At 55.3% G+C, this 14,941-nt stretch overlaps 5 protein-coding genes across 5 annotated transcripts; 2 read left to right on the top strand and 3 right to left on the bottom strand.

The window, feature by feature from the left end:
- Positions 1–2,760: 2,760 nt before the first annotated feature.
- ColSpa_10492 (uncharacterized protein) lies at positions 2,761–3,666 on the top strand (the record flags this gene model as incomplete). The annotated part of the gene is made up of 1 exon (XM_049276704.1): positions 2,761–3,666. The coding sequence occupies one exon, from the start codon at positions 2,761–2,763 to the stop codon at positions 3,664–3,666; it is 906 nt and encodes a 301-aa protein (XP_049132661.1).
- Positions 3,667–4,793: 1,127 nt separating this feature from the next.
- Positions 4,794–5,901, top strand: ColSpa_10491 (L-rhamnono-gamma-lactonase; the record flags this gene model as incomplete). Its single annotated transcript, XM_049276703.1, has 2 exons — positions 4,794–5,436; positions 5,504–5,901. The coding sequence occupies 2 exons, from the start codon at positions 4,794–4,796 to the stop codon at positions 5,899–5,901; spliced, it is 1,041 nt and encodes a 346-aa protein (XP_049132660.1).
- Positions 5,902–7,078: 1,177 nt separating this feature from the next.
- ColSpa_10490 (uncharacterized protein) lies at positions 7,079–8,358 on the bottom strand (the record flags this gene model as incomplete). Its single annotated transcript, XM_049276702.1, has 3 exons — positions 7,079–7,200; positions 7,227–8,031; positions 8,086–8,358. 3 exons carry the CDS (start codon positions 8,356–8,358, stop codon positions 7,079–7,081), a joined length of 1,200 nt encoding a protein of 399 aa, XP_049132659.1.
- Positions 8,359–9,457: 1,099 nt separating this feature from the next.
- Positions 9,458–11,075, bottom strand: ColSpa_10489 (uncharacterized protein; the record flags this gene model as incomplete). Its single annotated transcript, XM_049276701.1, has 5 exons — positions 9,458–9,505; positions 9,562–9,735; positions 9,789–10,545; positions 10,575–10,906; positions 11,055–11,075. 5 exons carry the CDS (start codon positions 11,073–11,075, stop codon positions 9,458–9,460), a joined length of 1,332 nt encoding a protein of 443 aa, XP_049132658.1.
- Positions 11,076–12,284: 1,209 nt separating this feature from the next.
- Positions 12,285–13,688, bottom strand: ColSpa_10488 (putative global transactivator; the record flags this gene model as incomplete). Its single annotated transcript, XM_049276700.1, has 2 exons — positions 12,285–13,333; positions 13,388–13,688. The coding sequence occupies 2 exons, from the start codon at positions 13,686–13,688 to the stop codon at positions 12,285–12,287; spliced, it is 1,350 nt and encodes a 449-aa protein (XP_049132657.1).
- Between the last annotated feature and the right edge of the window lie 1,253 nt (positions 13,689–14,941).

Genomic DNA, 14,941 nt, shown 5'->3' with positions numbered 1-14,941 from the left:
AATCCGGTCTCTTCGACGGGGCTTCCTCTGCTCACTCTCGAATAGAACGGGGGGTCAAATTAATTAGAGGGGCTGCTGCCTGGGGATGTTGACTCAGACGGCCGGTTTAGGAATGGAGACTCGCGTCGACCGCGAAGCTGGAAAACAATTCACACCCGTTTCGAAGACTTCACGATAGGGAAACGCGCTCTCACGAGACCATTCACGTGATCCATCCCAAATGTGGAGCTCACAACCGGATGGCCTGGTCCTCTCACGGACGATCCCGTCGTCTCCCGCCAGGTACTCCCGTCACCCACCAGATACCTCATCACACCTTCACGGATCTTGGATGGCCAGATGTCGGGAACGACGTCCCCAGATCCATCTGATGTGCCCGCAACACATTTAGCACTGAGACGGCCCCCAGCTTGTCAACCGACATCATTCTCGCCGCGCTGATGTCAGACCGCTTCCAGCGTGCAGTCTTTTTTGTGAGACATCTGTCGGCATCACCGCTGAGATCACCATTGATATCCTGAACTGCTGCCTGCTCACAAGTCATCGGCGCTGCTAGACGCCTCAATGTACGATGGAAGGAGGATCGAGATGAACCGCCCTTCGCGGTCCAGAAGCCTTACAACTGCAGACTAGATCCCAGATCCTAGATGCAATGAGGGGAACATCACAGCAGACGTTGCCATTCCCATCAGCAGAACATGATTGTGTCCGTGTGTGATGGACCTCACATACCCGCCGAGACTAGGGATGCATGGATCCGGATGACGCACCTCGATACTACGCTGAAGATGGATGCCAGAACGGTGCCGTTTCTCATATCTCATCCAGAGAGGTGTGGTGTGGGTGGCTCAAAGGTCACGCAGACGAGCGGATGTCGACCGAAGGCGGAGGACGGCAGCTTGTACTTGGCGGACTGCAACCACGATCGGCCATGTTGACTGACAGGCTACCTACACCGCCAGGGCATGACAGTTAGCGAAGCAGGCACTTTAGTGTTGGCTGCCACATTTTCTGTGTCTTCTCCAGCTCCGGATCTCGGTAGTGTTTGATCTCCTTCAGGCCAAATTTGTGGGAGTTTATTGACTTTGTCGTGTTTTCAAGCCAATGCATATCGAGGTCCATCAACATAAGCTGGTCTGAAATCATTCACATTGCCAGGTCTTGAGAGTATCTGCTACATTTCGATATCAAGACAGGTACGAGAAGCAACGGACGAACCGGAGTAAGCAGAACGGTCCGCATTGTTACCCAGGGAACCAGGAACATGGCTTCTGGCATCATGTTTGCCTCCCTTTTCTTCCGACTTGCGCAATCTTCGGTTCTTCCCTGGCCAAGCGGCTGGCGGGAGTTGTCAACCGACATCACTCCAATGAGGAAGCACCTCGAACTCTGAGAGCTTGCGCATCTACATGCAGCCCGCATGCATGTTGACTCGGTGCATGATGCAGTCTGTCAGTTCGCTGCTCTCTGATGCGGCCAGGCCGGCGAATACCATGCGGGAATTGGATAATTGTTTGTTCTGCTCATATCGCGCCCACGGAGACGAGCCAATCCCCGCGAGAGGGGAGCTATTAGGAGGGCTGGGAAGGCTCGTGAGCTTGGTGATGCTTTCGCAAAGTTGCACCGAGCATCCAAGGCTTGATTGGCCCGACCTGCAGCACATCACTTGGTGATGGGTGATAAGCGACCGGGCACAGAAGAGCGATGTGCGTAGGCTATTGGCCGATGATGACAGGGATTTAGACGCCCATTTCAAGCCAGAAGAGGACAGCCGGCTCTGAACCACTTAAAGCGCACAAAGGGCGGAGAGACGTGCCGTGGACTAGTCCCGGACCGACCCACTCTTTTCCTTCACAACGTTCTATTTTCGCCGACGCTGTCCAGGAAACCCCTCTCCTTCACCATGCTTAACCGCCCAGCTTGCAGACCTGGCCCATCCCGGCGACCATCTTGTGGTAGCACCACTAAGACATTGCACCAACCTGTTAGCATGAAAGAAGAGATGGGGACACCACGGAAAGGTGACGGTGACGGGCAAGACGGGACCCTTCACAGAGGAGCGCTTTCGTTCCTATTTGCCAGACACACCTCGGAGAGGCACACAGCTTGACAGAGTGCCCATTCTCGGACGAGGGACCCCCCGGCCGGCTGATCCTCCCAACGTCGCCGCGGAGCACATCACCAGTGTGATATTGGTTGCTTGCATCGACCATCCACAAGCCTCGTCGTTCCCAGCCGTCCTCTCATTGGGCTGTCCGTTGAGTGATGCTCCTTCCGCACACTCCACTACGCTGACAAGTCCTCCGTTGCCCCAGCCATGGGCGGCGCGAGTGACACTGCATCTCGAGTGGCTTTTCATGAACCCACCAGATGGGGAGGATAGAAGGAAGGAAGAGGGTGGTGGCCTCAACCAGTGGCCTCGTGCTGGCCTCCAAGGACGGCCGCTCAAACCATATAATGAAAGCCGCCCATCTTCCCTTTTCGTCTTGTTTTCCTCTTTCTCTTCTTCAGCAAGCATTCAAACAACTAATTCCAGTTTCTCGTTTTCCTCCCTCCGTTTGTTCTTTTTTCTTTCCGTAGAGCCGGTCTCTATCTTAATTCACACTCCAAACTAATACCCAATTTTTCAAAACAACCATCACCAAAGTTGCCGGTCAACTTATTCCCCAATAAACGGAAATCTGGAATTTCTTGCTCATCACGCACATTGTTCGCCAATCATCACTTAATCGCAGCACCCCTTGTCGAAAAACCGCAATAATGTCGTCCACTCAACTCTCCTTCTCCCTCCGTGTTTCCTCCGGTGTCAAGACCGTCCACTTGCTCGGCTCATGGGACAACTACGTCGGCCAGCTCCCTCTCTCCAAGGACAAGTCTTCGTCCAAGTCCGGTTCGTGGAAGGGCACCTTCAAGTTCGGTGGTTCCACCCTGTCCGCCGGCCAGCGCTACTGGTACTACTACATCATCGACGGCTACCACGTCGCCCACAACCCCAGCGTTGCCTCCACCGTTGAGCCCACCACCGGCCGCGAGCTGAACATCCTCGACGTCCCCTCCAGCGGAAAGTCTTCCAGCAAGTCGAGCTCCAAGTCCAGCAGCTCTAGCAGCTCCAAGTCGTCCTCCAAGTCCTCTTCCCACTCCTCGTCCCGCAGCTCCCGCCACTCTTCCAAGGACAAGGACGGCAAGTCCAGCCGCCACCGCTCCTCGTCCCGCGACATCCCCAAGGGTCGCCCCCTCTCCGTCTCCCAGATCAAGGCCCCCAAGCCCATGTCGCCCCACGCCACCCAGCACATCCTCAACAGCGACTACTGCGACGACGAGACCATCGAGGAGCTCACCGCCCGCTTCGGCGCCGCCGGCTTCGACGAGGAGGACATCGTCACCGACTTCTCCAGCTCCCCCGTCTCCTCCACTGGATCCAGCCTGTCCTACCGCTCAGACAGCTCCAGCCCCAGCTCTTCCCTGTCCGGCTACAGCACCCCCGGCTCCGACGTCAGCACCTGCACCTGCGAGCGCTACGGCATCACCCGCAAGGGAGACCGCGTCAAGATCGACTGTGGTGGCGCCCGCTGCGGCTACGACGACAGCTCCGACTGCTCCGACTCAGAGGAGGAGGAGGAGGAGTACGTCGCCTCCACCCGCCGCCACGGCATCGTCGTCCGATGAAGAGCCCAATCCTGCCCTGGGAAGGGATCACCGAGAGAAATACACGAAGAAGAAGGCCCCACATGGCCGTACATTCATTTCGTCGCGCGATGCCGCCCTGCCATTGCCTTCCGTCTTAATGACGGCAGTGAGCCGGCGCTCGTCGACGGCTAATCATTGCATCCACCGAGGGAGCGGTGCGGCCGAGCCGGTCTCGGCATGCCCGCCCCCTCGTTCCCAGTGGGTCGATGCTGCGACCCCGCGCCGCGGCCGCCTCTCCGGGCCGCGCGTGAACTCCCGTTTCGTTTGTCACGTCCTCACACTGACAACAACGGAGCATCCTCGCATCCCTCCGCTCAAGGGAGAATGCGGGACCGAGACTCCAGGGGATAGAAAAGGAGCGCGCAGCAGCAGCCGCTGTCGCTGCCGCTCCTGGGGATGGATCGTTTTCGCGGCCCCGGGCTGGGCTTTGGAAGGCCCGGGCAAGCCGCCTTATGTAGACAGCCAAGTTACCGCCACAGGCGGAAAGAGTAGATGCCTATTGAATCTACTTATGAATGAATACAAACCGAAACCGTCCCATTGTGAAATATGATGCATTTGTTGCTGTGAATCGAGACTCTAGTTAGTAAATACAAAATGCCTGAGTTGCTAAATGGTTGCCGAATGGCGTCGGCCGGCCGGTGCAGGTGCGAGTCTCCACCGCCGTGACCAGGAACCCCTTCCGTAAAAGAGAGCGTCGGTGCTCGGTAGAAAGATCCCCTGAAGGGAGCGGGGCCAGCAGCGTCACAAAAAGGGTCGGTGGGGGCAATCGGACTGCCGTTCGCCCAACTGGAGCTGAAGGGACTAGGGGGTGGTCACTGCTGTAACCCCACGATGTCAGGAGCAGGTGCGGGGACTTCACCTCCTTCTCAGGTTTATTTCTCCACGCACTCTTCGAGCTTAGCTCAAACATCTACTGCACAAGCTGCCTAGCTCACGATAAGTTCTTCGTTGACCCTTTTTTCTTCTTTTCTTCTTGTTTTGAGAACCCTTCGACATCGATTGGGCTCCGAAGACAAGACAATACGTTCGTTCCCAAGACCCTTCGCACACCGACTCCCCCCACCTGCCAAAAGACTGCCCCGCGGCTGTCCCAAGAGCCCACCATGGCCGCCGACTACCCCATTGTCGACTCCCACATCCACCTCTACCCTGAGACGGAGCTCGAGACGCTCGCCTGGGCGAAGCCGGGCAACCCCATCGCGACGCAGCGCTCCGTCTCCGACTACGTTGCCGCCACCGGCTCACCGCCAAACCTCAAGGGCTTCATCTTCCTCGAGACGGACCGCAAGCACGACCTCGAGTCGGGTGCCCGCGACGCCTCGGGATGGGAGTTCCCGCTCATGGAGGTTGCCTGGCTGCGCCGAATCGCCGAGGGCAAGCCTCGTGACGGCGAGGGCCACACGCCCGATCAGAGCAGCTTGTGCCTTGGCATCGTCCCTTGGGCCCCGCTGCCCTCTGGCGCCGCCGCCATGGAGAAGTACCTCGACCACGTCAAGGAAGTTGCGGGCGAGAACGTCTGGCCCAAGATCAGGGGGTTCCGGTACCTGCTGCAGGACAAGCCCCACGGCACTGGGCTGACGGACGACTTCATCGCCAGCCTGAAGCTCCTGGGCAAGCGCGGCTTCACCTTCGACCTGGGCATCGACCAGCACCGTCGCGGCAACAAGCAGCTCGATGAGGCATTGGAAATCATCTCTCGTGCTCACGAGGGTGTCGCCGAGGAGGAGAAGGTCACCTTCGTCATCAGTCAGTTTCCCACCCTCCTGCCCTTCTCATCTTTATGTGAAACACCTGCTAACGAATAACAACCCAGACCACCTGTGCAAACCCGACCTCGGTATTATCAACACCACCGACCCCTCCTTCGTCCACTGGCGCACCGCCATCTACGCACTGTCAAAGTGCTCCAACACGTACATGAAGCTCTCGGGCGGCTTCTCTGAAATGCCCGACTCCCTCAAGGGCCAGGACCCCAACGCCATCTTCGAGGCCATCTTCCCCTGGCTCGGCGTCGTCCTCGCCACTTTTGGCACCCGCCGCACCATGTTCGGCAGCGACTGGCCCGTCTGCACCGTCGGCGTCGACGAGGCCTGGCGTAAGTGGAAGCTCCTTGTCGAGCGCACATGTTACATGGCCACTCTCGAACCCGAGGACCAGGCCGCCCTGTTTGGCGGAACCGCTATCAAGGCGTACGGCATTGAGGGCGTTTGAGTTGCATCGATCGGATCCTGTCTATATTATGATGACCCATGACTTTGGAGGAGGCTTCTCAGATGAGGCATCACCAATTTCTTATGTTAACAGAGACTTCGCCACGGTCTTGATGATTTGACGCCGGCACTGGAATGGCTTTGGCGATGAACGAATAGCTTTGCACACAGATACCAAAAACAACATGATTTCTACCGTCCACCTCTTTCTGCTGTAAGGCAGTCCATCGATTCTTCTATTAAACCAGGGCGATTTTCTGTGATGATGGCTTCTTGCCGATACTACACGTTCGAGTATCGACATCAAGGACAGTATATTTGATGGAAACCTGTTGCTGCTTGTATTCGTTCCTTGCTTGAGGGCGAAGCAAATAGTGAACCGTCTTTTGACCTAAACATACAAAAATAATCCGAGTCTGCTCCGAGACTTTGGTGCTAATTGCTCCAAGTTTCCCATCATCGCTCGACCCGCCATAGCTATTGAGTTGAGTCCCCATGTTGGATTATGCGGCGTCTGAGGGCAGATAATTCTGCCTACTTTAAGTAGTCTTTCATATACCCTGCCCAATCTCCGGTAATCGATACCAAATATAGTCGGCCTACAAACGTGGTTCGTCCTGAATCTTGAGAATCCAAACCTTTCTCGTCGAAATGAATCTTCCCGAACCCGATGTCCCAATTCCTTTTCCTTCCATGTTTAAGAACCCTAAGCTGCTGGGCCACTACCTTTAAGGTGCAAGTTCGCACCATTGGATCGAAGAGCCCGCCTGGCTTGCCGTGCCTTGCATTCAAGAGCATATCCGGGCTCGTTTGCTTTGCGCCATTCAATGTAAGCCTCATAGCTCTGCTGACCAAACGCGTCAGGTACTCGTGGCTTGCGAGTGGGTCTCGGGCCCATGCCAGGCCCAAAGTTAGGAGCTGCGTTTGCATTGAAGATTTGCCCCTGATTTGGCATCGACGGTTGCGCTGGATAAAAAGAGGCGTCGGGATGCGGACCAAGCCAAGGGTCTGTCATCGATGGACCATCGGCCATCTGTCGACTATAGTTAGGATTTGGCATGAAGTTACCCATATACGGACCGCATCTAGAAGCCTGAACGGAAGCTGGTTGATTGAATTGCGAACCGAACGGTGGTGGCCGGAGAGGGATTCCAGCCATGCTCGGTGTACCAGATGGATTAAAGCCCGCAGCAGACGGATTCGGTGGTGCAGCCGGCATATGTGGAAACATGCCAGCCGGAGGCATCGTCAAGTCGTTCTTGAATCCGAAAGTTGGGCTGATACATGGTGAAGTAAACCGCTGAAGGGACGGATGCAAAGTCGGACTTATCACCAGAGGCGAAAATGCCGTGGGCGGTGCGATGTGTTGCTGGTGCGCTTCTGGAATGCCAAATCGCTGGATAGTGTTGGCCACGATTTCTTCCAGTTTCTGCTGAGGGGCCTCGATGAAATTGGAAGGGTCACTGCTGCCTAGGATCTTCCTGAGCATCGAGAGTGGAATGTTGATAGACGTCTCCTCGGACTTTTCCACTATGGGATCTTGCTTGGGGGCAAACACTGAGAACTCCTTTGCCATAGGGTTAAGAGACCGAGTCTTCACTGAGCTTCTGACGTCGACACTAGAGTCACCAGAATCACCAGAACCCTGCCTTGGACGATTCTCGCCAGGTTTTTTGGCCATTGAAGACGACTGACCATTGTGTGAAGAGCGTTGAAGTTTTCGAAGAAGGCCTTGGAATCGATCAGCTTGACCAGAAATAGAATCTTCGCCCGCCGGCTTCAGACCCCGGTCAACCATGCCGGTAACAGCTGGGTCGTATATAACTCCAGCTTCGTTTCGCTTCGCTTGTTCCCGTGGTTCCTCGGAGTGGCCATTGCCATTGAAGATGCCGCTTTTCCCAAGCTTGCAAGGCATTGTTAGGTCCATCATGGAGGACTTACGAGGGGTGACTTTGACACCTTTCAGGTGTTTGCCAAACTCAGCAATTTCGCCATCACGCGTCTGTGATCTGAAGCGGGTTGCATTTCTAATGCTGCGGATTTCAGCATTGTTGAATAGGCCGTTGTGCTCCTTGCACCTGGGATCATTGCATTCGTGGATGAACACCTCCAGAACGAGGGGTGTGTGATCCTGCTTCTAGAAGGACCTCTTGCTCCCATCGCTGGGAACAGGAACAGCACTGACCATAGCACATCTGGTCATAACCACGGACTTGCCGTCAAGATCCTCCAGGGTATGTTTGTTGTCCCCAAATATTGGGTCGGTTGCGATCTGCAAAGGATCGGCGCCGGTAACAGACCTTCGCCAGTGAGTAGCTGGGTTGGTCATATCGAAGTCGATGGAAGAGGTTGATGACTTTCGCTTCCTAGGCATCTTGATCTGGTGGATATGTTGGTCGTGGAGAAACTTCGGTCTCCGCCAATTGGCGGCGCTCAGTGCTGCAGTGGTCTTGTCCATTTTGACTGTGTTTCAGTCAACGAAGTTCTCGTCTCTTAGCCGCATAAGAAGGAGGGAGGCTCACCAAATCTTGCAGAGGCTAGTCTACGACCCTGTAAGTTGGTGGTATGACGAAGAAAGCCGTAGACGCTCAGAGATTGGCAAGTGAGTAGTTCCGCGAGGCAGTCGGGGCATGTGCGTATCATAAGAGCTTGTGGAAGTAATTGTCGATCGCACGTGGTCGAGGGCCAAAGTTGCGGTCAGAAAGTGCAAAGATTGGGTATTTGGGCAAGTGAGTTGATTTGAGTACCAAACAGTGCGTGCCAATTTTGGGCCCTGTGGACGAAGGAAACGAGGAAAAATGATTTGTGTACAGCAGTGAATGCGTGATAGGTTTTCTGCTCGGCCAGTATACTCAAAGTTGATCGCGTGGTAGTGTCGCTTCTTCACCAGGCGGGCGGTGCAGGACGACGAAGCCAGGAGACGGGGAGGCAACAATGGTCCACTGGTGGAAGCCGACACGCGTACCTGTAACGTGATTGAGTTTCCTCGCTGATGTAAAAGCATGCGCTCTAGGCAAAAGCCTGTAAGTCTGCGAAGATGTGTCCAAAAAGGGGGGGCTGAGATGGTGTGAGGGGTGATGCTGGCGGAGGATGTAGATGATGGAGGGAGGTTGGACGAGGGTGGCGCGTCACACGAGTACTTCTAAACCTGCCGGACAGCGTGTTGCGCGAGATAAAAGAGAAAGGAAAGTGCCTTCGACATCACGTTCTAGGCTGTCAGATCCCTCGCGCCCAGGAAACACACAGCATCCACTTCCCGACAAAGGTATTGCCCCAAGGTACGTACAAATTCGCATTCACTGTTCAAATGTGTACCTTTGAAACTTCTTTCCTCCATATCTGTCATCAAGGCACCAGTAATTGCTGACAAAGTAGCAAAGCTATACTTCAGGAGAAACGGCAGAGGATATCAATTTTAGCACGCTACTTGTTTAAAAGTACTGAATAACATCACCATCCTAATCTGTAATTTCATCTGCTCTCCAAGGCCACCTCATGAAATGCAGACAAAGACCCCGCACAGTTGCCAGTATCCAAGTAAAACTCTCCAAGCATCATTACACGGTCTGATTTGTCTGTCCAGTAAGATAGGCGCTGAAGGCTTTCTGTAATCCATTAAATCAGTATAGTCAAACGGTCATATGAACCACGGAAAACTTACCGCATTTCTTGTCTGCATGAAGACAGTTCCGGGGCCTGTGAACTTGCAAACCAGGCCCTCGCCTGACGAAAGGCCAGAGATGAAACCTCCAGAAGCGACTCGCTCCATAATGTATTTGACGTTCCATGCCACCAAATGGCCGTTGTCAACGACGTATTTCTCGCCGTCCATGAGCTAGATTAGGGTCAGCTCTCGGTGTGCAGTAATGATCATTCAATTTCACTCACGTCTTTCCGGATGATGGCACCAAAACTGGTAAGCCAGAGCAAGCCGGTGCCGCTAATTTTGTACACGTACAACCCCTCCCCACTGAAAATGGCCTTGCTGAGACCTTGGCGCTTATAGTCTTTGACGACACCCTGAGTGGAAGCCAGGTACGCGTCATGCCCGACGGACCACGTCTCCTTGCCTGTAAGACGCAGACTGGTGATGTCGCCGAGCATGGGCGGGGCCAGGATAAGTTCGCCGGGCCCAACAAAGGTAGAACTGGCCAGCTCTGCACCGGCCACAAGCTTCTTCATGCTGAACTTGATTTGACCCCTGAGCGTGATCGAGTGCGACATCGCTACCATGACACCCGGCTTCGCCTGCAACGGACACCCCATGGCCAACTGGATTGTGAGGATGGTGTTGTTGTCTCGGTGACTGATGCGGTAGCTCCCGCCATTGAAGGTGCCAACGTCGTCGACGGTTGCCGTGGCCCCTATAAAATGTGTCGTGGGGGGCGCGCCACCCACGAGGTTGGAGGGGTTACTCGTGTCGACTGGCGTTTCCTCGACATACTGTTTCTCCGGCAGGCTGGAGGCCTCTGGTGGACCGTCGAAGTTGGGAGGCGGAGGAGAGAATTGGGGTTGTGAGTCAGGGGTTCCCGATTGTCGCAAAGGAAGCTGTGTCTGTTGGTATTGCTGGTGCTGGGGGACGGCTCTGGTGACTGCTGAGGAGGCGGCTGGTACTGTTGTTGTTGAGTTTGTCCCTGAGAAAGACCTGGAGGCGGAGGGTATTGCTGGGCTGACGCAGGCGACGTGGTAGCCTGAGGAGGTGGCGGATACGCCCTCCCCTGGCTCGGAGATGCCTGTTGGGGAGGAGGGTAGCTTGCGTTCTGTCCGGTCGAAGGCTGGGGAGGCGGTGGGTAGTTCTGAGGCGTGCTCGACTGGGGAGGGGGAGGATGATAGTTCTGCGCCTGCGAAGCTTGAGGCGGAGGCGGATAGTTCTGCGACTGCCCCGTTGAGGGCTGAGGTGGCGGAGGGTAGCTTCCACTATGGCCGTGCTGAGGTTGTGAGGGAGGAGCAGGGTAGGAGAACTTGGTCTGGTTCGCGGGCGGCGACTGCGGCGGCGGAGGATAGTTCTGCTGGGGTTGACCTTGGATTCTGTTAGCGAAAGGTTCAGTCGACGGCTTTGTTCAGACATGAAGACGTACCACCCGATGGGGGAGCTATGAACGCTGTCAGCGCAAGCTATTCAGATCCGCTTGCCGGGGTAAATGAGCGACTCACGGGATAGTACTGGGCAGACATGGCCACAGAAGACGCCACGGATTGTGACAACGTCGTCGAGATCGCGACTTTTCAGTGGTAAATAAGCAGTCTCGGGCGGGAGCGACGCGAGGAGAAGTCGAGGAGGACAGTAAGACGACCTGCCTTCAAGTCAGTCAGTTGCCCATCAATTTGGCGACATTGGATCGCATCGCTGCCCCGCACTTACAATGATTACAGCCCGCTTGTTGGCGCAAAGTGCTAGTAACACGAACAGTAAGATTCGCGTTCCACGGGAGAAACTCTGCTGTATCGAGGAAATTCGAACGGCCGAAGCTTCCGAGTAGCTAGTGAGAAGTATCGAAGGAAGAGAGAAACATTCGCTGCGCAGGGACAATGGGCGCCTCGGGGCTCAGGGCCATTAAAGAGGGAGCTTCACGCGCCATGCAAGAGAGCTCCGCCAGGACCCCTGCCACGGTTCGGGGGGATTGGCCATGAAATGTGGCCGCATTGCCCCCAGCTTCCCGTTGGCTTGCATAGAATGGTGTGGTATGGCATGTGGTATTGGGAGCTTCTCTCAGAGATCGAGGTTCTAATTTGAGCTGCTAGTTGGGATGTTGGACCGTCGTCCAATCGTTGCTGGCCGCCGAGAGGGATGGGGAAATTCTCTAACTCTTTTGGGCGCCAGGTGAAGAGGGCGGCGCTTAGAATCGTCGAACAGCAAATCACCCTCTCATTGGTCCAGCTTCCTCCCTCTTGTTCACTTTGTCTGCAACTTGCCCGTTGATTTTCAGGGCGTCATTTTCAGTATTGTAACTGTCTTAAAGGATATCTCGAGAGTGTCTTGTGAAAGTAACATGTTGAGACAAGCTTCTTCGCGTGTGCCAAGGGCAGAAAGGGGTACCATCAGAGAGCCCAAGACTTTGCCAAGGCTTCACCAAACATTCCTAGAGCAGATAGCGAGACCTACGGGCAGAATACCATATCTAAAGCTCCTTTGGCTTGTGATAGACCTTAGTGCGACACAGTCAGACTCCGGCTTCTCGGCAGTCAGGGCCGTACTGGACCGGCAGATTTCCGACTGATGTGGGGCCGGACCCGGACACACTGCCGCCAGTGAAAGAGAAGGACGAACAGGACACGGAACGCCAATTGGGGAAAAAAGTTCCCTCGGGCTTGATTTTTTATTCATTTTCTCATTCCGCAACGCCTGACTAACGCCGAGTGACTATGCCCTGTCCATTCTCCATTTTAAAACGGCAACTTCTCGTGCTTGAAAGGCTTCTGCCCTTCACCTTCGCCGTACGCCAGAGAGACCTGGCCATGCCCCCTGATCTTGTACTTGTAAATCATGAGACCCTCCAAACCGACGGGACCACGGGAGTGAATCTTGTTGGTGCTGATGCCAACCTCTGTGCCGAAGCCGTAACGCATGCCGTCAGCCATGCGCGTCGAGGCGTTCCAGTAAACGCCGGCTGCGTCGACGGCCGCCATAAAACTCTCAGCATCCTCGGATGAAGAGGTGAGGATGACCTCGGTGTGCTTGGAACCGTGAGTGTTGATGTGCTCAATGGCTTCATCCAAAGACGCGACAACCTTGACGGCAAGATCGAGAGAAAGAAACTCGGTGTCGTAATCGGCATCTTTGGAATCAACCACCTTTGCGGCAGCATCTCCCGAGATCTTGGACTGCAGAACAGCCTTGGACTTGGCATCGCAGTGCAGTGTCACGCCCTTTGCGATCAAAGCCTCCGCAGCGGTGGGGAAGACAGACTCGAGGGCTGACTCCTGAACGAGCAGAGTCTCCAAACTATTGCAGGCAGCAGGGTAGCTCGTCTTGGAGTCGACGATGACGCCCGCCGCCATCGAGGGGTCGGCGGAGTCGGTGAGGTAAATGGAGCACAGGCCGTCAGCGTGGCCCAGAACAGGAATCTTGGTGGACTCCTTGATGTAGCGGACGAGCTCGTTGGAGCCGCGAGGAACGACAAGGTCGATGTACTGGTCGAGGGCAAGGAGCTGGGGGATGACGTCGCGAGTGGTGACGAGCTGGATGGCCGAGTTGGGGACCTTGGACTTGTCGAGAGCGGCGGAAATGACCTTGGAGATGGCGATGAAAGACTCGGTGGACTCCTTGCCTCCCTTCAGGATGGCGGCGTTGCCCGACTTGATGGCCAGGGAGGCGATGTTGGCGATGACCTCAGGGCGAGCCTCGAAGATGATGAGAAGGACGCCGATAGGGCAGGTGACCCTCTCCAGGATGAGACCATCATCCAGCTTGGTTCTCAGAGTAACCTTGCCAACTAGGTCGCGTCAGATAAGTGCAGGGAAGTCGAGTCGTTGATGAGTACACATACCCGGGTCCTCAAGCCCACGCACATCCAAGATGCCCTTGAGCATATCCTCAAACTTGCCCTTCTTGCCCAGATCCAGGCGGGATACCAGACTTTGGCTCAATTGGCCATCGGCGGCAGCCTTGCGGGCGAGCTCCAGGTCTCGCGCATTAGCGGCCAGGATCTCATCTTTGGCGTCAGCGAGCGCGGCGTGGATGGCCGTGAGAGCGTCATTGCGGGCTTCGGCAGGGAGGGTTGCGAGGGTGTGGGAGGCCGATTTCGCACCCTTTGCGGCGTCGACGGGGGAGGCGTTGGTGAGGGACATGGTTGCAGACCGGATTGGTTGAGTTTCCCGGTGAGATGTGAGACTGGGGGGATTCGCGGTGCTCAAAGTGCAAGGCTTCTTGCACTTACAAGTAGGTTCAGATATAAGTCGTATGAGTCAACTATGAGATCTCACGGCTATACCTAGTCTTGTTGGCTGGTAAGAGCTTGTGCCACATGGCGGGCAGCATGTTCGCTATGAAAATTTGGAGCCCCGCACTCGGAGTGGGAAAGAGGGAGGGCGCCACAGCGTGTGTGCTCAGTTTAACAAGGTTGAGTTGAATTTAATTTCTATCAATCCAATTGATGACATGTCAACCGCATAACCTTATTCGAACACGTACAGACAGAATGGCAATTGCGAGAGACTCATTCAACTACATCGCTTCGGTATAAGGCATACCTTGAATACGGGAATCATTCAACTCTTTTGGGAAGCTCGTTGTTTATGGTCTCAAATAATGAACAGGGGTCTGCAGTGCCAAACGGGCCCACTGAAAGTCTTGCTGGCCGGGAAGATGTTACTGACATTGCATATTTTTCTGTATCCAGCCTAGATGCGACCTTGCCACCATCTCCGGTCCCTGGCTGGCTTCTGACACTGCCTCGGCGCCACTCTGCTTGTTCGAACCTCCTGTCAGTACAACTACTATCTGCCTGTCATGGAGAATGCAACCATAGCGGCGGCGACCTCGAGTCATGAAGGGCTGCCTTCTTCTTTGATGTCGGGGTTTCCGCGACACTCTAGGTAGCCGAGGCATGTTGCGGCAACAGCATCCATCGAGCCCTCCTCCTCTCTTCTGCCCTGTCTCATCAACCTAGTTCCCACGCGACGCTCATCCGCCCTTCATCTCACCTCCGTGTGTCAGAGATTTCTGCTTTTAGGGATCCCATCTCCGTGACAAAGCCTGTCAAGCATGCAGGCAATAGGTAGCAACATATGCACTCCGCGACAGCCACGCGCGGGGTGGGATGGGCAGGTTTGTCCGTCTTCCCCGACCTTACTAGGGCCCAGTAGGTGCGGGAGCTGCCCGTTCCGCCTGATAACGAGCAAGCCTTCGATAAGAACCGAGCCGAAAAGATTCGGGCCTGCCAGATTGGCGGTAGTCACACCTCTCGTTGCCGACACCGCAGCGCTTTTTAATAAGCGGATATAGCACGGAAACCGGGCTCCTATGCGGTAGATGGCGCGGGAGATGGCTAGGCCAACGGCCAGTGCCGAACTTCCGCCCTCTGGGTTTTGCCAGTATGATT

The sequence above is a fragment of the Colletotrichum spaethianum genome, assembly GCF_022836535.1.
Source record: "Colletotrichum spaethianum MAFF 239500 DNA, contig36, whole genome shotgun sequence".
NCBI classification, from domain to species: domain Eukaryota; kingdom Fungi; phylum Ascomycota; class Sordariomycetes; order Glomerellales; family Glomerellaceae; genus Colletotrichum; species Colletotrichum spaethianum.
This window is presented reverse-complemented; position numbering and strand designations above follow the sequence as displayed.